General features: G+C 57.5%; 4 protein-coding genes across 4 annotated transcripts; 2 read left to right on the top strand and 2 right to left on the bottom strand.

Annotated features, from left to right (window-relative positions):
* Nucleotides 1–1,475: 1,475 nt before the first annotated feature.
* B0T26DRAFT_747381 (uncharacterized protein) lies at nt 1,476–5,924 on the top strand (the record flags this gene model as incomplete). Its single annotated transcript, XM_060444840.1, has 4 exons — nt 1,476–3,273; nt 3,343–3,837; nt 3,905–4,405; nt 4,492–5,924. The coding sequence occupies 4 exons, from the start codon at nt 1,476–1,478 to the stop codon at nt 5,922–5,924; spliced, it is 4,227 nt and encodes a 1,408-aa protein (XP_060299860.1).
* Nucleotides 5,925–6,942: 1,018 nt separating this feature from the next.
* On the bottom strand, nt 6,943–8,796 carry B0T26DRAFT_692629 (uncharacterized protein). Its single transcript, XM_060441170.1, has 3 exons — nt 8,475–8,796; nt 8,304–8,392; nt 6,943–8,218 (listed from the first exon to the last, which is right to left on the bottom strand). Exons 1-3 carry the CDS (start codon nt 8,550–8,552, stop codon nt 7,123–7,125), a joined length of 1,263 nt encoding a protein of 420 aa, XP_060299859.1. The 5' UTR covers nt 8,553–8,796; the 3' UTR covers nt 6,943–7,122.
* A 499-nt stretch (nt 8,797–9,295) lies between these two features.
* B0T26DRAFT_737827 (P-loop containing nucleoside triphosphate hydrolase protein) lies at nt 9,296–14,499 on the top strand (the record flags this gene model as incomplete). The annotated part of the gene is made up of 5 exons (XM_060443513.1): nt 9,296–9,471; nt 9,538–12,112; nt 12,707–12,893; nt 12,962–13,477; nt 13,550–14,499. The coding sequence occupies 5 exons, from the start codon at nt 9,296–9,298 to the stop codon at nt 14,497–14,499; spliced, it is 4,404 nt and encodes a 1,467-aa protein (XP_060299858.1).
* A 1,663-nt stretch (nt 14,500–16,162) lies between these two features.
* Nucleotides 16,163–17,517, bottom strand: B0T26DRAFT_638993 (uncharacterized protein; the record flags this gene model as incomplete). The annotated part of the gene is made up of 3 exons (XM_060437097.1): nt 16,163–16,490; nt 16,547–17,390; nt 17,466–17,517. 3 exons carry the CDS (start codon nt 17,515–17,517, stop codon nt 16,163–16,165), a joined length of 1,224 nt encoding a protein of 407 aa, XP_060299857.1.
* Between the last annotated feature and the right edge of the window lie 1,680 nt (nt 17,518–19,197).

Below are 19,197 nucleotides of genomic sequence, written 5' to 3'. Positions count from 1 at the left end.
GCGGGTTCCGAAGCCGTGTGCCCACGAGACAGCTGGATGGCTTTCCAGGGCTCAGTCTGCTGGGCTGGGTCATCTGCCAAGCGGGTCTCCTGATGATCGAGGCCGCCGGCTCCTGATTAAATGTGTGCCCGGCTGCATAGGATTGGCAGCCTTTTGTCAATGTTTTGCCAGTGCGCTGTAAAGACAGCACAGTACTGTACCTGACTTCTTGAAGCTGGCCTCCCGTCGCTCTCGGCGGTAGACAACCTGGAACCTTGAAGGAAGCCGGTTGGTAAAGAGTGTCGACGCCGCACATTATCTGAAGGCGGCGTAGTGCTCACGGTTAGGTAGTCCGCAACCCGCACAACAGTAAGTACCCATTTCCCCAGGGTTCCTGGCAGGTCCCAGCCTCCCACCGCTATTTCTTTGGCATTCAACTGGGAAAGGCAATGGAACCAAGATAAGTTTGCAGTTTAACCGTTTGGTGAGCCCAACTAGCAGAAGCACACATGAAGATGCGCGGGTTTGGTCTGTTCTGCGTGCATATGCGTGGGAGTCTTTTGAAATCTGAATAGTAATCCTTACCTTGTACAAGTGCAAGCACAAATAGTTTCCCATGCACCTGCTCATAACAGGAAGTCACACACGGACCCGATAACACACCTCGCGGCCGGGTTTGGAGACCGCCTGCTGTCCGTCTGTCTCATGAGGGCAAGTTGGCACGAGCTTCTGGGGTTCGATTCGAGTCGTCTCCTATCGACCCCCAGATTATGGTATTGGATCATATGTAGAACTGCAGCAGGAGAAGCAGACGGCATGTTGTACACTGGCCACGGTTGCTGGCCAACGCCAACGCCAACGCCAAACCAGCTAGGAGTTACGGTTTGCGGAGTTGAACGGCGGGAGGTCCATGTGTTGCAGATGGAACCGAAGGCTTCGGCGGATTGCAAGGGGCCCTTGAACGCTCCGCCTCACCACTGCACTTGGGTTGGTTACCGCTAGCAGATGCAGGTCAGCACTGAACTGAGGAGGTCGTGGAAGGAACCTTGGTGCTTGCCTAGAACCTTGCGAGCAGGTTGCTAGCCCAAGGCAGGTGCAGAGAACGACGGCCGCGCCTTCCTCCACACCCCTCCTTCGCTCCGTTCTCACCACTGGCAGCCCGTCAGTCCCCACCCACTCATCCCATTAACCCCTCTGCCCCTCGTCCCTCCGCTCATATACCGGTTTCCAGCCTGTTCCTCCCACCCTCACCCCATTTTGCTGCTGGTTGGAACCTCGTCAGCGGCCATTGTTTCGCCTGTTTTGAGATACCCCATTGTGTTGTTGGTGGTTGCGAGGAAAAAAAGGAGTGTCTTTTCCCTTCATTTTTCTCGACCCTAACCTCACCTCACCTCAACCCTTGCTCCTCCCTACTCTTAGTTACCTTACCCTACCTTACCTAACCTAACCCTGCCTTGTCGAGTCGGACAGCGACACGGACAGCGCCCCCGCCCAACATGCCCGAGGTGTACCGCGAGTCCCGGTCCTACCGGGAGCGCGACACGTCGCCCTCAAGTGACGAGGGCTACAAGAAGACCACAGTGCGCCGCTACAAGGTCGGCGGCCCGAACCGCACTGAGCGTGCTGAGCGCGAGGTTGACGTCATCGAGGAGGACCGTCGCTCCCGCTACGCTCCCGCTGGCTTTGTGGCCGGCGCCGGCCGCAGCAGCCAAGCCGACCTCCTCGAAGTTGACCGTCGGACCGAGCGTCTGTACATTCCCGAGCGCCCCCGCTCGGCCTTTGACCCTTCACCGCGAAGTGCTACCTATGTTGAACGCCAAGTCATCGAGCGCGAGCGCGAGCCTAGGGACCGAGATGAGCATTACACCAAGGTCGATCGCGTCGAATATCGCGACGACAGGGCCCGAGGCGGCGCCGTCATCGAGCGCGAGCGCGAGAGGGTTGTAGAGCGCGACGATGATTACTATCAAGAGCGCGACCGCGACCACAACCGTGATCGCGACCGGTCGAGGGTCGTCTATGAGTCGACCAAGGAGGTCGAGCGCGAAGCTTTCTCTCCGCGGTCGCCCCGTGATTGGGACCGCCGCTCGTACTGGGATGACAAGGATGCCGATGTACGCATCGAAAAGAGAATCGAGCGCCGCGACGACGGTGAAATCAGGGTGGAGCGTCGCGTCGAAGAGCGCCGTGACGAAGGCCCTGCCGAGATCGAGCGCTGGCGCAAGGAGACCGAGTACTACGAGCCCGCCAGAGAATCGGCACCCATCGTGATTCGCCAACGCGCCCCCGAGCAGCAGAAGATCATCGTCCAGGAAGCCCCTGCTCCTCCGCCCCTCGTCATTCGGGAGCCGGCCGAGGTTCGCGAGGTTGCTGTTGCAAGCCGTCCGTCGCGTGATGAGGAGTACTATTACCACCGTGAGTCCCGCGAGGTTGGCCCTTACCGAGGAGAACGCCGCGAGGAAGAAGTCGCAATCGAGCGCTACGACGATGGCCGCCGGCATCATCACCACCACCATCGCCACGGCAGCGAGGGCGAGTCGGATGATGGCTACTATGTCAAGCGAACAGTCGTCCGGCGTGAGCGCAGCGAGTCGGGAAGCCCCCACCGGAAGCGCCACATAGCCGAAGGCGCCCTAGCTGGAGCTGGTCTGTCCGCGATCCTGGCATCCCGACGTAACAACCAGGGCGAGCTCCCAGAGCATCGTGGCCGCAAGGTTCTCGCGGGCGCTGCCATTGGAGCGCTCGGCACCGAGGTCGTCAGACGGGCACACAGCGCCTATCAAGAGCGCTATGGCGACGAAGAACGTGGCCGCTCTCGGTCGCGCTCTCGGCCGGCGCATTCCCGGATCAAGACCGGTCTAGGCATCGCGGCTGTGGCCCTGGCAGCTGCCGGCGCGGCCAAGTACTACCAGAGCCAGAAGATTGAGAAGGAGGAGCTGAGCCGCGGTCGTAGTCTTCATCGATACAGCGATGACGAAGGGTCTCGCAGCCCCAAGCGCTCAAAGAGCCGCGCCGCATCGATGGCCAAGGCTGCCGTCGGAACGGCGGCCCTGACTGGCCTGGTGCAGCACTACCGCCACAAGAGTAAATCGCGCGACGGCAAGGACCGGTCTCGCTCACGGCTGCGCACCGGCGCCGAGATTGTAGCGGCGGGCCTGGCAGGCGCCGGCGCCAAGAATCTATGGGACCGGCACAAGGAAAAGAAGGAGCGCGAGAAGGAGGGTGATCGGCGGGAACGCGATCTCAGCGACGCCGATGACTACGAGTCTGATTATCACGCCCCACGCAGCAGAAGTGGGAGCTTGTCTCGGTCCGGACCCACGCACCCTGTCGCTAACTCTTCAACCGCTGATCCTGAGTTAGGCATGGTTGAGTACGGGGCACAACCCCTGTACAGAGAAGCCCCTTACCCGACGCACACGGACAGGGACGGCGATGCAGGGTATAACTCGGCTGCCGACGAGGCGAGGAGGAGGAGTCGGCGCCGAAAGGGCAAGGACAATGCGAGATCGAGAGGCGACTACTCGGGCGACAGCGGCGTCGAAAGTGATCGTGAAAATAGGGTAGAAAAGAAACGTAGCGGGAGCAGGCTTAGGAACATGGCTGCTGGTGCCGCCGCCGCGGGTGCCGCAGCCTTTGGCTTGAAGAAGTATAGTGACAAGAAGGAAAAGGACAAGAAGGAGGAGAGGGACAAGGACCGTGACCGTAAGGATAAGCACCGTGAGAAAGACCGGGACAGGGACAGGGACAGGGACAGGGACAGAGATAGGGATAGAGATCGTGACCGCGATCTTGATCGGGATCGTGAACTGGAAAGGGAGAGAGAAAGGGAACTGGGGAGGGAACGGGACCGGCGCCGTGAGTAGCTCTCCCACGCCACCCATTGTGACGACTGCATGGTGTCGTTTGCTGACCGCCTGAACAGGCTTTGAGGGCGAGGCTTCAACAGACCCCGACGGCGGCTTGTACACGCCTCGGACGCCGTCGCCTCCTAACGCGTCCGGTGGCTACTTCTCGCCTCATATGCCTCCCTCAACCGGGTTTACCCAGCACCCCAATGTTGCTGCCACAAACATTGACCAGCAATATCGGCCATATCCCTACAACCCTCAAGACTATGCTGGGTATCCTCCGCCGCCACCGGGGCCGCCTCCCAACTCGGCCGCAACAACCGGCGGCGAGCCGCCAGGCGTGCCACTACCGCCGGGCCCACCGCCGCCGGGCGTGCCTCCAACATATAACGGACCTCCACCGCCGGGCGCGCCCCCAACGTATAACGGACCTCCACCGCCGGGCACAATATCACAAGGGATGCCGCCTCCGACAACTCCAACGGGTCCTGAACATGTGAGTGAAGCTTCTCATGTCGGTCCTTCAATTTCCCAGCCAGAAGCTGCCGCGCGCCCTGACGACGACAGCAAGAAGGGTGCGTCTGGCCTCGCTGCGCCCCCCTAAGTGATTCCCTATAGTTTTTGTGGCTTTTTCTGTGACTTAAGCTGACATGGATCCTAGATGGTGTAACTCCATCATCCCCCCGTGGCCGGTCTACAACGTCTACCGCCGACCAACCACCAGACACTCCTCGCGGACGGTCTGTCGTGTTCATCCCCTTGTCTCCCAAATCTTTCACAACTCTTCGGCGCCATCGCGAAGAGCAAGAGGCAGCCAGGTCCGGAAACGAGGACGAACCTGATGACAATGACGACGGAAGCAGCGACGACAACGGCCCGCCTCGTGACCGTGGTAAGGGTGTTGCCCATGGCGCGAGAATCGACAGCCCTCGTCGCGAAGCTAGCCGCACCGCTACCGCGGACGAAAGTGCACCTCGGCGCCGCCGGAATTCTGAGCCCCCCTCTAGTTCTAGACGACCGCCCCCACCAGCCTCGAGCCGTGCCCGTGACAAAGACAGTCTAGACACAGACAACGAAAGCGTCGTAGAAAATCTGCCAGACCGTTTTGACTCGCAAGGACAGCCTATAGCCGGGGGGCGCGGTCCAGTACACAGCCGACGAGGTGACTTTGAGTACCGAAGCCCCCGAGGCAGTAACGGAACCAGCTTACATGGCGAGTGGGGCGTATCTGGGACAGATCACGAGGCGGTGGACCGCATCGTTAGAAACGTGACGGGCGTGCTGGAAGGGCGTAGTGGCTGGCTGGGACTGATCGGCGGCATCTTGAGCGGCACCCTTTTGCAACCCGGAGCAGGGGCGGAAGAAGAGGGTCAGGGAAGGATTTCTGATCAGGGACGCGGGGGCGACAGGGATCGCGACGATGACAGGAGGCGCAGGGGTGGCGAGGACGAAAGCGACGACACTAGGAGCCGGCGACGTAAAGGCGAAGATGACGAAAAAACTCACCGCAGCCATCGTAGTAGTCGTCATCGCAGAGAAGATGGCGATGACGAAGATGACTATGACCAGCGCAAGAGTTCAAGTCGACGTCGCCGGGACGATGAAGACGACGACAGACGCAGCAGCACTGGCCGGCGGCGCAGAGATGATGACTCTGATTCTGATGTGCGTGAAAGCACGAGTAGGCGACGTCGCAAAGACGACGAAGGAGGTAGGGACAGGGACAGAGACAGAGACAGAGATAGGGACAGAGGTTGGGACAGAGATCGGGATAGGGATAAGGATAGGGACAAGAGTAGGAATAGGGATAAGGATAGGGACAGGGAAAGGGCCAGGGACAGGAGCAAAGATCGGGATAGTAAAAGCGACAGGGACAAGGACAGCGATCGGGAAAGAGACGAGGAACGGGGCAAGAGCAGCCGCCATCGCAGAGACGACGAGCGCGGCGAGAGCAGCAGGCCCCCGGAAACCAAACGGGCCCGCGCTCGCGACCGTGACGACGACTCGCAAGACGACGACTACTACGATGACCGGAAACGCAGGCGCCGCGAGACGGAGCATCGCAGGCGCGACAGGGACAGAGACAGCGACTAGTGAAAGTAGTAGCGGCTGGCGGTACTGGTACATGATGCCATGTCTACGACTTTATGATTTGATATTGTTTTATTTTTCGTTTTATTTGCTGTTCTTTTTCATGCCTTGATTTTTTGGTTTGATATGCGTCGGATTGCTTCTTTATCCCTTGGTCCCTTTGGAGCTATATATGACCTTGTATGGTTCTTTTTACATGCGCAACTTTTTATGTCGAGAGTGTCGGTCTGCTTAGTTGGATAATGTTTCTTTCTTTTCATGAGTGTTACGAATACAGCGATGATATATAACCATTTCCTTTGAAATATCAAACAAATAAAGGGTGTCGTCGCGCTTCTCTTCCCTATTTGCTCGATGCCGTTTACGCCCAGCAGCATTTATATTTTTATTGAAAAAGGGGGGCTGTCTAGTCTTCGGGCGCCCCCTTTCCCTCTCCCGTTAATGCCAACTCAGTCCTGACACCCTGAACCTCCACCACACACAGGGTATATATATGTAGGGGGAAAAAAAGAAAGAACTCCTCCCCCCCGGGAGACTATGGGCCACCACGGGAGGACTACTAAAATACGAAATAAATATAAATGAAAAAAAAAAAAAAAAAGAAATCCGTCACCTGCGCCCCCGAAGGGACTCCCTTGTTTGCGCTCAGTACCCAGAGGTCTGTAGCAGGGGAGCGCGTTAGGCTACTTCACTAAAGTGACTTTTTTGCTGCACTATATCTAGGTAATTACAAGATATGATGCCCCTTTCTCTGCTTCGTAGTATGGATGCTTTCTGCATATATGTATTTATGCATATATGGATGTATACTTTCCTTCGTCTACTCTAGGAGTGACCAAAGTGAAATGTTGCATGATCGATTTGCAGTTCTACAACCTCCCTTGTGTGCGTTTGTTTGTTTGCCTCCTGAAAGTTGGAAAAGCACCTTGATTTCTAGGAGTTTGGCACGGTTCAAGTCTTCGCGGATTCAACATCTCTTTAATCTGCGACAAAACAGCTCGCAGCTCAGCAACGCAGAGGTCAGGGGATGTAGTGCACGCATTGGTTTGAGCATATATGATACCGTTGCCGCCTAGCTTGTTTTACAAACCCGGACCGCGCCCCGTCTCTAGATGGAAAATCTAAATTGCGACCTAAAATTTAACGATATAAGCAAAAAAAAAAGACAAGTGAATTATCATTCGTCCGTCCGTCGGCGTGTCTATAACTCCTCGTGCGCGTGTGCGTCAGCCTGCCTCATGGGCTCGTCGGGCCTCCCGCTGTCCTTGTGCAGGTCGACGCCGAGCTTGCCGCGCCACTTTTGCCACACGGCCCAGAACTCCTTCTCCATGCCGCTCTCGAGTTGGTCGGGCAGCACGACGACGTACTCGACGAGCAGGTTCCCGTGCTCCATCCTGTGGTAGACGTCGTCGACGTCCTCGTGCCACCTGGGCATGCCCTCGCCGGCGACCGTCTCGACGTGGCCGGGCTGGACGACCTCGCCGCGTTTCCGGCCCAGGCGCACAACGTGGCCGTCGAGGTGCGTCAGATTGCGCGACCAGTCGCCCATCCAGGCCTCGCGCAGCGACAGGACCTCCCTCCAGAGCAGGTCGTTGCCCCTGCGGCGGAAGAAGACGCCGTCGACGTGGTCCGGGTTGTCCTGCTCCAAGTCCGGTTCCTTCTCGACCAGGGTCACAAACAAGTCGCCGGCCACGTAGTCGGGACTGGCGTCGGCCTCGTTCTCGTACTGGATCTTCGCGCCGTTGGCCATGCCCTTCTGGACCTTGAGCGACACGGTGGCGGGCTTGCGCAGGACGCGGTCGCCGCCGCAGGCGGAGCACTTGTGCTTGATGGTCTTGCCGCGGCCGCCGCACTGGTCGCACTGCATCTGGACCTGCTGGAACATGCCGGGCGCCAGCTGGTGGCGGACCATCTTGACGCCATGGCCGTTGCAGGTGCGGCACGTGTCGACCACGCGGTCCGACGCGCCGGTGCCCTCGCACTCTTCGCAGATCTGCTGCTTGTCCCACTGGAACTCGGTGTCGCGGCCCTCGTAGAAGTCGCGCAGGGCGATGCCGACCTTGACCTCGATGTTGGGCCCGCGCCGCTGGCCGGGCTGGTTGCCAAAGTGGCCGCCGCCACCGAAGAAGCGGCTGAACAGGTCAAAGGGGTCGTGGCCGTGGCCGCCGCCTCCCTGCTGGCGCTGCTTCAAGCCCTCGTGGCCATACTGGTCGTAGATCTGCCGGCTCTCCTTGTCTATCAAGGCCTCGTACGCCTGCGACACCTCGACAAACTTATCGTGTGCCGTCTCATCGCCCCTGGGTGTGATGGCGCATGCCGAGTCAGCAAGTATGCGGCGAGGGTTGGTATGAGAGCCGAAAGGGGAAAGGGGGATTGACTCACGGGTTTTTGTCAGGGTGATATTTCTTGCTTAATTGCCTGTAGGCTGACTTGATCTCTTTGTCTGAGGCCTGCCTGTCGAGGCCGAGAATCTGCGAGAGCCCGAGCGAGCATATTAGGAGCCTGTCGCAAGTCGCAGCCTGCTGATTGCTGATGGGAAAGGGAAGCGCGCACCTTGTAAAAGTCCTCCTGACAAAGGACAAGCTGCGCCAGCACCACTAGCAGCAGCAAGGCCGCCGAGTGTAGCAGCATGGTGCGCCCGCCGCCGAACTTTGGGCCAAAGGGGCCAGACTGTCCACTTTTTTGCTTTGCGCCCTTCGATAGTCGATTGATTGATTGCGCCCGGGATAAGGGGTACACCGAATGAAGCAGAGATAAAAGTCTACAAACAAACGAACGACCTAGTAAAAGACTAGGTAGCGTCCGTCGTATGTGCTCTGGCCGTAGTTAAGATATACGGCGTCTTGAACCTCAAGGCGAGAGGAAGGGAGTTGGGGGGGGGGGGGGGTGTTGGGGTGTTACTTTGTACTGTGAGCTTCACTTATACCAAAAAGTCCAAAGTAAGTAGCAGCCAGCGTGGTCAAACCAAAAGGCGGGTCCGCCACGCGACGCTTGACGGATTTCGACAAAGCTACGCTCCTACAAAGCCGGAAGCATCATTGGCTGTCGGACAGGCTACCGGGCCCTTGGGCCAATCGGAGACTCCAAACGCCGCTGCGGCTGACATAATAAATATCAAGCTTCAATTGATGGGAACAGGGGGGAATAATCCCGGCTAGCTTATACATGTCGATAAGATAGGGATTTCCAAAAGCGGTGGATCTTGACTTGCATCGCATCGTGACCACGGTTACAGTCGATCGGCAGGCAGAAAACGCAGCGCCGTGGTGTACAACAACAACATCCTCAGGAGACAATAGAAACTGTTGAAAAAGGGAAAGAATTGCGGAACAACCGCACTCGGCGGCCCGCTAGGGTCTTCTCTTCATTCGAAGATGGCGTCCAAACGGTATGCGTTTGTGCCTATGGACGACGACGACGCCTTAGCGCCTGCAACAGTCGATAGACGCGATCGCAAAGACCGAAAAGACCGAAAAGACAAAAAAGACAAAAAAGAGCGGAAGCACGACAGATCGCCCCGCGACCGCTCTCTGTCTCCGCGACGCCACAAGTCCAGGCGCCACGACGACGAAGCCAACGTACCCCGACGCCGGTCAAAGTCGAAGTCAAGATCCAGGTCCCCGCGCCGCCCCGCCGGCAGCAAAAGCGACAGCAAAAAAGACGCCGAGAGCTCGAGGCCAAGTCGCAGCAGTGGTAGTGGTGGCGGCCACGATTCCCAGCGCGAAGACCCTAAAATGACAGACCTACGTCTCAAGTCTCGGCAGGACTACCTAGCTAAACGAGAGTCGGAGAAGCTCGCCCTGTTGCGGAAACAGGTAGCAGAGGAGACGGCTGAGCTGAAATCGGGCGTGCGGCTGTCGGAGAGGGAAAAGGCCGAGTTCGCCAAGAACCGCGAGATCCTGCGGCTGGCCGAGGAGAGGGCGCGCATTGACGACTACCAGGACGGCTACCGCCTGCCCGACCAGTACGGCGCCGACAGCAAGAAGAAGGAAAACGCCCTCTACATGCGCCACGTCGAGCGCGACGAGTTCGGTAACGAGAAGCTCGTGACCGAGTACGAAGAGTGGGAGCGCGAGCAGACAGTCAAGGCCAAGTCGCAGATCCAGAGCCGCGAGCGCGAAGACGGCGGCGAGTACGACTTCCTGCTCGACGAGGACGCCATCACCTTTGTGCGCGACGCCGCCAACAGGCAGGCCCAGCCCAGTGATGGCATGACGCAGGAGCAGAGGATCTTGGCTGCACGCATCGACGAGGCCGAAAGGGCGGCCAGAAGCATCCAAGACGTGCGCAAGAGCCTGCCCGTCTATGCCTATCGCGGCGCCTTTCTAGACGCCATCAAGGAGTTCCAGGTCCTCATCCTGGTGGGCGAGACGGGCTCGGGAAAGACGACGCAGATCCCACAGTACCTGCACGAGGCCGGCTTCACCGACGGCGGCCAAAAGATTGCATGCACCCAGCCGCGTCGAGTCGCTGCCATGAGCGTCGCCGCCCGTGTCGCCGACGAGATGGGCGTCAAGGTCGGGCACGAGGTCGGGTACTCGATCCGCTTCGAAGACTGTACTAACGACAAGACCATCCTCAAGTACATGACCGACGGCATGCTGCTCAGGGAGATGGTCGCGTCCCCGACACTGGATGGCTACTCGGCCATCATGATCGACGAGGCCCACGAGAGAACCGTCCATACCGACATCCTCCTGGCACTGATCAAGGATCTCACGCGCGCCCGGCCAGAGCTGAAGCTAATCATCTCTTCTGCAACCCTCAACGCCGAAAAGTTCAGCAGCTACTTTGACGACGCCCCCATCTTCAACGTGCCCGGCCGCGTGCATCCCGTCGACGTATACTACAGCCAGAACCCAGAGGCCAACTATCTCGAGGCCGCCCTGGTCACCGTCTTCCAGATACACGCGTCCCAGCCAGAGGGCGGCATCTTGGTCTTTCTGACTGGCCAGGAAGAAATCGACCGGGCCTGTGAGCGCGTCGAGGAGATCAAGCGCAAGCTGGGGAGCCGAGTCCCCGAGATCGTCGCGCTCCCCATCTACGCCAACATGCCGTCGGAGCTGCAGGCCAAAATCTTTGAACCCACACCGCCCAAGGCGCGCAAGGTCGTCTTTTCAACAAACATTGCAGAAACGTCCCTTACCATCGACGGCATAGTCTACGTCATAGACTGCGGCTACGTCAAAGAAAACACATTCTCTCCGGTGGGGACGACGGGCCAGTCGACGCTCGCCGTCGTGCCATGCTCGAGGGCAGCAGCAAACCAGCGTATGGGCCGCGCCGGTCGTGTACGGCCGGGCAAGTGCTTCCGCCTCTACACCAAGCATGCCTACCTGTCCGAGATGGACGAGTCGCCGACGCCCGAAATCCAGCGGACGTCTCTGTCGAGCGTAGTGCTGCAGCTCAAGGCGCTCGGGATCGACGACCTCCTCGGGTTCGACTTCCTCGACCCGCCGCCGACGGAGCTGCTGATCAAGTCGCTCAACATGCTCTACGCGCTCGGAGCGCTCAACAGCGCCGGGGCGCTGACGCGGGTGGGGCGGCAGATGGGGGAGTTCCCGGCGGAGCCCATGCTGGCCAAGGCGCTGATCGCGGGGATGCAGGAGGGGTGCGTGGAGGAGGTGCTGACGATTGTGTCGACGCTCGGCGAGATGGCGACGCTCTTCTTCCGGCCCAAGGACAAGAAGGTGCACGCGGATAGCGCGCGGGCGCGGTTCACGGTCAAGGAGGGCGGCGACCACCTGACGCTGCTCAACGTATACAACCAGTGGGTCGAGTCGGACTACTCGCCCATCTGGGCCAAGGAGAACTTTTTGACGCAGCGGTCGCTGACGCGGGCGCGGGACGTGCGCGACCAGCTCGCCAAGCTATGCGAGCGCGTGCTCGACGGCGACCTGGGATCATGCGGCGGCGTGTCCAACATCCAGCCGGTGCTGCGGGCGCTGACGTCGGCCTTCTTCCTCAACGCGGCGCGCCTCAACCGCGGCGGCGACGGCTACCGCACGCTCAAGACGGCCATGACCGTCTACGTCCACCCCAGCAGCGTCATCAAGTCTATCGACCCGCCGCCAAAAGTCATCATCTACCACGAGCTCGTCGTCACGTCGCGCGAGTACGTGCGCTCCGTCATCCCCATCGAGGCCAAGTGGCTGTCCGAGTTCGGCGCCCACTACTACGACAAGAAGGACGTCGAGGCCCTCGAGGCAAAGAAGCTGCCAAAGGAGAGGAAATACTGAGGCGGCTTAAGCGAAGCGGTAATGACTGTTATGTTTGATAAATAAAAAGAAATGTGTACTGTATATACGTTGTGGCATCTAGATATGCGGGTTATCGTTATTCTCGAGGTCCTGAGAAGTGGCCGTTCTACATTGGTCTTTGGTTATGGGAGCATATATTCGCTACATCACTGGTGGTGGTGGCGGTGGTGGTAGGGTGGCGAGTCGAATCAAGGAAACTCTGGACTCGCACTGAACATTACCGTATCGTCATTAAGGGGCCCGTTGAAGCTCGAGCTAGAGCATTGAGAATGAATAGGTATGTATAGGGTTAGGGTTTAATATGTACCGCGCTAACCTTGCCTTGGTTACAAGCTTGCCCCACCTCCAATACCTACCATGCCACTGACACGCCCCAGAAGCTCTTCTATATACTTCCGCCTCGCGAACAAGGCTGAGACCAAACTTAAGCGAGACGGATTGAAGCATGAACCCTTTTCTACGTTTCTTTCTCTAATCGCACAGAGTTGACTCCCCAGACACCCGGTGCTCTCTTTCCAGCAACAGCGAGCAATTCGCACCACCGTCGCCATGTCAGGGCCGCCTCCCCCGCCGCCACTGCGCGGGTCCATGTCGCTGTACGCGAACCTGCTCGACCCCAGCAGTGATAGCGCCGCCTCGATATCGCGAGATCCCAAGCAGAGCGCTGATGGCAGCACCAACGCTCCCCCAGCAAAGAAGCCCATAGATCCAGGTGTGTGCCATGCCTCTCATTTTTCCGCTTTCCACTTCAATGGAACAACAAAAGCTAACACTTTCTAGCCCTCCTCCTCCAGCCCATTATTCGACCCCAAGCCAAGCAGACAGGCAACAAAATCAAAATCGGATTGCTTCCCAAGACGCTCATCCCTACTGCGGCTGCGGCCCCCGCTGTCTCTGCCGCCTCTGCGTCTAGTGGCACGACTGCCGCCGGCAGCAACACAACTGCCGCGCCGTCGCAACGGACCCTAGCCGACTGGACGGCCACAGAGAACGACGATTCCTTCTACGCAGCGGCAGCGGCCGAGGAGAAGCGCGCACGCGGTGGCCGCCGCAAGAAGAAGAAGAAGTTGGACGAGAACGGCTCGGCCGAGACCAACTGGGATGATATATACGACCCCGCGCGGCCCACTAACATGGAGCAGTACCTGCGCAGCGACGAGCGCATCCGCGAGGTCCAGGACTGGAAGAAAGTCCTGTATGCCCACCGCCGGCGCGAGCGGCGCTCGGCGAGCTACAGCAGCGAGATGAACAGCGACGATGAGGAAGACGCTGGTCATCGAGGGCGGCAGTTGGAAAGTAAGTTGACGTCCGTCGTTCCTCTGCTGTTTTTTCTATTGCTAACCTAGCCCCTTTTTCCCACCGTCAAAGATCAGTTTGCTCCTCCAGTATCTCTGACTTTCGCGCCCCCGCCGCTCTCTCCACCTCGCCGGCCGTCGCCAGCACTAGTGGCGAAAGCTATGCTCGAAGATGCCACTGGCGACGACGCATATGCCCGTCGCCTAGCGTTGTCGGGCATGGCAAAGCCACTCGGCCCCCCAGCAGTCAGCCAGCCACCGGCACCTGTCGATGCGGCGACAATCTCACGAGCACCCGTCCGGTACCAAGTCCCTGCAGGGCCACAGCCCCCCAGTGACGACGATGCCATGGACCTTGATGATGATGATGATGATGAAGTAAACTACAATGCCATACCGCCACCTCCACCGCCACCTCCACCGCCAGCGCGCCGTGGCTCAGATAGTGGCAACAGTGCAGAGAGGGATGGCGATGCACAGCCGGCCCGTTCCAGCCGGCCCGGCCAGGCCGGCTTCGCCAAGCGGTTCATGGTGAAGTACGGCTGGAAAGATGGGTTGGGGCTAGGCGCCGACGAAGGCGGCATGACATCGGCGCTGCGGGTGCAGGTTGAGAAGCAGAAGAGGCGGCCCGACTCCGAGGGCGGAGGGTTCGTGGGGCCCGGCGGGCGGGGCAAGATTATCGCGGCGAAGAACGCGCAGCCCAAGAAGAAAGACGAGGATACCGCGTTCGGCAAGACGAGCCAGGTCATCGTGCTCCGGAACATGCTCGAAGGCATGCCCGACCTCGCCCACGAGATCGAGGCCGGCCTCGGCCAGGAGATTGGCGAGGAGTGCGGCGAGAAGTACGGCCGCGTCGAGCGCCTGTTCATCGACCGGGCCGACAGGCAGGTCTTCATCAAGTTCACCGACCAGGTCTCGGCCCTGCGCGCCGTCAACGCCCTGCAGGGCCGCATCTTCAACGGCAACGCTATCGTGGCCAAGTTCTTCGACGCCGACAGCTTCGAGAACGGCGTCTACAAGTAGTACGTGCAAGGCGTTGATTATTATAGTATAAAAATAAAAATAAAACAATATGATAAACTGGTAAAGGCGTCACCCGCCTCTTGTAGGGTCTAGGGTACTCACTTTTCTAATCTTGTCCCTCTTCCTTGCCCCGTTAAATTGTGAATTCAAACCCAAGAGCTGGAAATCGCCAGTCTTCTCACAGTATAGAGGTGTTTGTCTGCTTCCCTCAATGCTGCATTCCAGTTCTGTTGTTTATCTCGAGTACTAACCCACTGGAGAGGTAGGGGGGCACGGCCAAGACGCCTGCAGAGATAACTATCTTGATCACAAGGACGTTCATCGAGAGACTATCTCACCCAGCTACTCCTACTGCCATCATATTCCATACCATACCATGCCATATGGCAAAGTTGAGTTTACATGTTTTCTTCGAAATGGAATCCACCTCCCGTGTTTATTCCTGTTATAGGAAGGTGAGGTACGAAGTACACATCCGTAGCTCCGGGTACATGTTTTGTGCAGTCAGCAACGCCGAGAGCAGAGCAAACGCTTGAATTGGCTTTGCCTTCCTGTCTATTGGGCAGGTCTGGCTAGACAATAGACTTTTGGATAAGATAATAGATGATGGTTATAAACGCGCGGTATGAGCCCAACCTCTGAGAAAATAGATAAGCAGTCTAACCACACAGCATTGTCATTAGGGAGGTTATTTTCATCTTTCTGTCTTCAACACTCGCTGGGGGACCTCATTCATAGTGGGTTCAAAGCACAGTATAATATAGCTTGGTACTCGCGGCCATAGAGGCCAGCCATATGAAACTGACACTGTTGACGGGGCACATTGTATACACTCATAGCAGCTTACCCTGGTCAAGAAGCGAGAATTCAAGGAAGCCGACGCAACTAGGTTAGCAACATACGGAGAGAGAATATCCGTACACGACCCAAGTCATTCACAAATCGACTCAAGGCACCAGATAGAATAATTGCGAGGTTTCTCATATAACCTTAAACTTAGAAGAAACAAAAAGGAAAATGTTACAAACGAAAAACGACGCGCTATGTAACACAAACCAAGGGGGCTGCTCAAAGCCCGCCTCCCTCTCCATGCCACCATTAATTAAAAGTAGTTCAACGACTGTTCCCGCCCATCACGCAACGTCCAAAAAGAAGCCCCCTGTCCAAATATCAAGTTGACCAGACTCCGCTCTTCCCTCTTCAGGCCCCCAACCAGGGAGAGACTGATATTAAATAGTCGTTGCACACCGCACCAGCCCGCCTCGACATGCCACAGCCACGATACAGCCGGTAAGGCTTATTCCTTACATCAGTCCGCCCGCGTTGTCCCGTGGTCTTGTCCAACCTTTCCCAAACAGGTGGTGCGTGCATCACGAAAAAGAGTGGCAAGCCAAGGGAGATGAGGTCTTCTGAAAACAGCATTGGGTAAAGAGTTATTAAGTCTAGCGGTCCCCTGTAGGAAGTATGGGTGTCCATATGGTTTTCGGCCTGCGGCCGCAAATAAACGGAACATCAACTCCGTCGGTTCATCGTGATAAAGAGAAGAGGGAATGGATGAGATCGAGCCCTGGACTTGGTCGTCTCTATGCAGTGACCAACAGAGTATCGACTCGCGGTTCTTATCCCGCTAAGCATCAACGTCGCGACACATCGACTTTCCTCCTTACAATGCCTGGAAGGCGACCAGAGCAGCCAGAACAAGGGCAGCCGTAGTCCCGGTAAGACGGGCAGCGCTGTTCTTGTTGGTGTCGCTACCGTTACCGTTTCCACTGCCGCTGTTAGAGCCACTGCCAGATCCACCGGTGGTGCTGCTAGTATCCGAGTTGGCATCGGCATTGTCGCTGGTGCACGAGTATTTGCCCTGGATGTCGTTGTTGCCACCCTGGGTGGTAGGAGCCTGCTTCGCAAAGTTCTTGCAGGTGTCGTCGATGTTGGCAGTACTGGAAATGTCAAAAGCACCCTTGACAACGTCCAGGCTAGGGAACTCGACGCTAAGTGATTCAATGTTAGCGAGGAGACGTAATATATATAGAATAATGCGACCTACGTTGTGAAGTTGCCCCTCATCTTCACCGCACCGTTGATGTTGGCCAGCTGCGGGAAGCCATTAACCTTTCCGAGGGCGGTGTTGTTGGCAATCAAGAGGGCACCACCGATGCTTGTCAGCTGGGGCAAGGTGATGTTCTTGAGCTTGGCGTTGCCAACGAACGAGATGTCATTGGTCGTGGTCTGCGTGAGGTTGGGAGCACTGAACGTCTCGAAGTAGTTGGAATCAAAGCGGGCGGAGCTGTTGACAACCTTCAGAGCCGAGACCGAGAAGCTGGTCACGTTGGAAATTTGCATGTTGGCAATCCAGATCAGCTTGTCCAACGCGACGGCCAGCTCGAGACCGTTCGCATTGATAGTGAGAGTGTTACTGAGGTTGGCGAGGGACGAAACGAACGACGTAAGGCGCTTGTTGTTGTTGATGTCCAGGGAGGCGACGCTAGTGAGGTCGATGCCATCCAGGCTTCGCAAGAATGTGTCGCTGATCGTAACATTTACGGCCTGGGTCAACGCGATTTTCAGCGTATCCAGGTTGTTCAGCGACTGCCAGTTGAGAGACTGGACGCTTCCGAGCTTAGGGAACGCCAGTGTGCCGAGCTTGGTGACGTTTCGAGCTAGGAAGGTGCCGCCAATCTTGGTCAAATCGTTGGCAGTGAGCGAACCGATACCGCCATTGTTAATGATGGTGAGGTCGCCCGTGATTTCCGAAGGACCAGAGATATCAATGTCGGGGCCAGCACCGGGTGCGATGACGACGGATCCCTTAATGCTTCTGCAGCTAGCAAGCTGGGTAGCCTCGGCCTGGCTGTTGATGGTTGCCGTGGTAGTGCATACACCGGATTGGGCTAAAGGTCATCGATGTCAGTCCAAATGATCCGAGCAGGACCACAAGCCAAGGATTAACTGCGTGAAACACTCACCGGCGACTGAGCCGACCGCTGCAAGGGTCGGGAGCAGATACTTGACAAGCATGGTGACGGGAGCTGTCGAGTTGACCTGGAAGCAATGTTAACGGCTAAGTCTTTTGCGACCTAAGCGGGAGCCGGGCAGCGAAAGGCGGGCCGGCTGTTCGTGAAGGATGAATAAAATTGGCGGACGGGCAGTGATATGGCAATGGAAACTCGAATGAAGTGATATTTCTACAAGTCGGGGGTTTGTCGTGGCCAAAAGCCGGTCCAAAAATTGATGATGGTTCGAGTTTGTGTTGACAGGTTACCGACAACCGGATTCCCAAGATGTCAAACACCAAAAACGGCTGATGTATTGCCCGCCTTTGCTTGTCTCGGGTCCAACTGTTCCCTCGTGGCTGCAGAACGTAGGAAGGCGGGACTGGTGCGGTAGATTGACTTCGTAGTCGATCGGGTCGACGAGGCCAGCGGCTGGTTTGTGGGCGCCGAGGAAGTCGACGAGGTCCGAAGTGGGCAAGGGAGGGAATGTGAAGTGTGTGTAGAGGTGGAAAGAGCTCCCTAGGGCCTGCCCGCTTTCCAAAACTGACGCTACAGCAAAATCAAGTCTCGATTGAACTCACCTCTTGCTCAATTGTGTGGTTGGATGTCGGAATGCCTCGCGTGAAGCAACCTCTGGGGGGCTGCGCTCACAATCTCTCTGCCCGGGGCAAAGACGCGACGCGGATAGTCCGGATCACTTGTGGTACTGCGTTGAAGAGCTCGGTGCTGTCTAGATGGGAAAGCTGGTGAAGTCCGGAGCTTGGTGGTAAGCACGGCGGACGCAATATGGACAGTAACGAATGTATGGAATCGAAATCGAACAACGACAAGAAAAATGGTGTAAAACGGGAAGGAGAGCAGTGTGGCTTGAGGGAGAGGTTCAAGGGGGCAGAAAAAAGACGGGACCACCTCAGCAGAAGGGGGTAATTGGATCACTGGAGCTAAGTTGTTGTTTCGCTGCGGGCACGCCCCTGCCCGACCGTGCAGGTGGAGTGGGGTGCTTTGCGGATACGCAGAGCCTGAGAGCCTGTGGGTGGCAGCCAACGTCCACTGAAGTCTGACTGGTCCGGCAACTACCCATGCATCAATCTTGGACCAGGGCCAGTCTTCAGCAATCAAGGGCTTGGCAGGAGGCAGGAGTCGGGTTTCATTTTCAACCGGGCACCGAGCCACGGCAGCAGCGCCACACGTTACGAGCTCGGCGACACAGAGCTCGTCGACTGGGCACCTCCCAGGACAGACGAAAGACCAAAAAGCCCGGCCCCAGACTACTGTAGACGTGGCAGTTGTTGCCCGTCTCAAATGCCATCACCTTGACCCTCCATCCAGTCTCTTTCGGGCAGGGCGCAACAATACGCAGAACCTTAACTAATAACCTGCATACCTGGCGCTATCAGCCAATTCAGCGGGCCAGGCTCAGTCGTAAAATGCCGAAATGAGGGTGTGGACGCAGCGACACGCAATTGTGAATATGCGCGTGTCAGTCCACGGGCCCAGGGATTCCTTGAATTCACCCAGGCTGCCCTGGAAGTCCGCGCAGCAGTCTTCTGCAGCTTCCAAACTCGGCCGAACGCCGCTTTGAGCCCGCTTGGCTGGTTTGGGTACAAATCTCTGTTGGCGAAATTGGCCCATGGCTCTTTGTTTTTTTTTTTTTTTTTTTTTTTTTTTTTTTTTAGCTCGGCAGCGATTATAATAAACCTCTACA

Source organism: Lasiosphaeria miniovina (assembly GCF_030549165.1).
Source record: "Lasiosphaeria miniovina strain SMH2392-1A chromosome Unknown B0T26scaffold_2, whole genome shotgun sequence".
Lineage (NCBI taxonomy): Eukaryota > Fungi > Ascomycota > Sordariomycetes > Sordariales > Lasiosphaeriaceae > Lasiosphaeria > Lasiosphaeria miniovina.
This window is presented reverse-complemented; position numbering and strand designations above follow the sequence as displayed.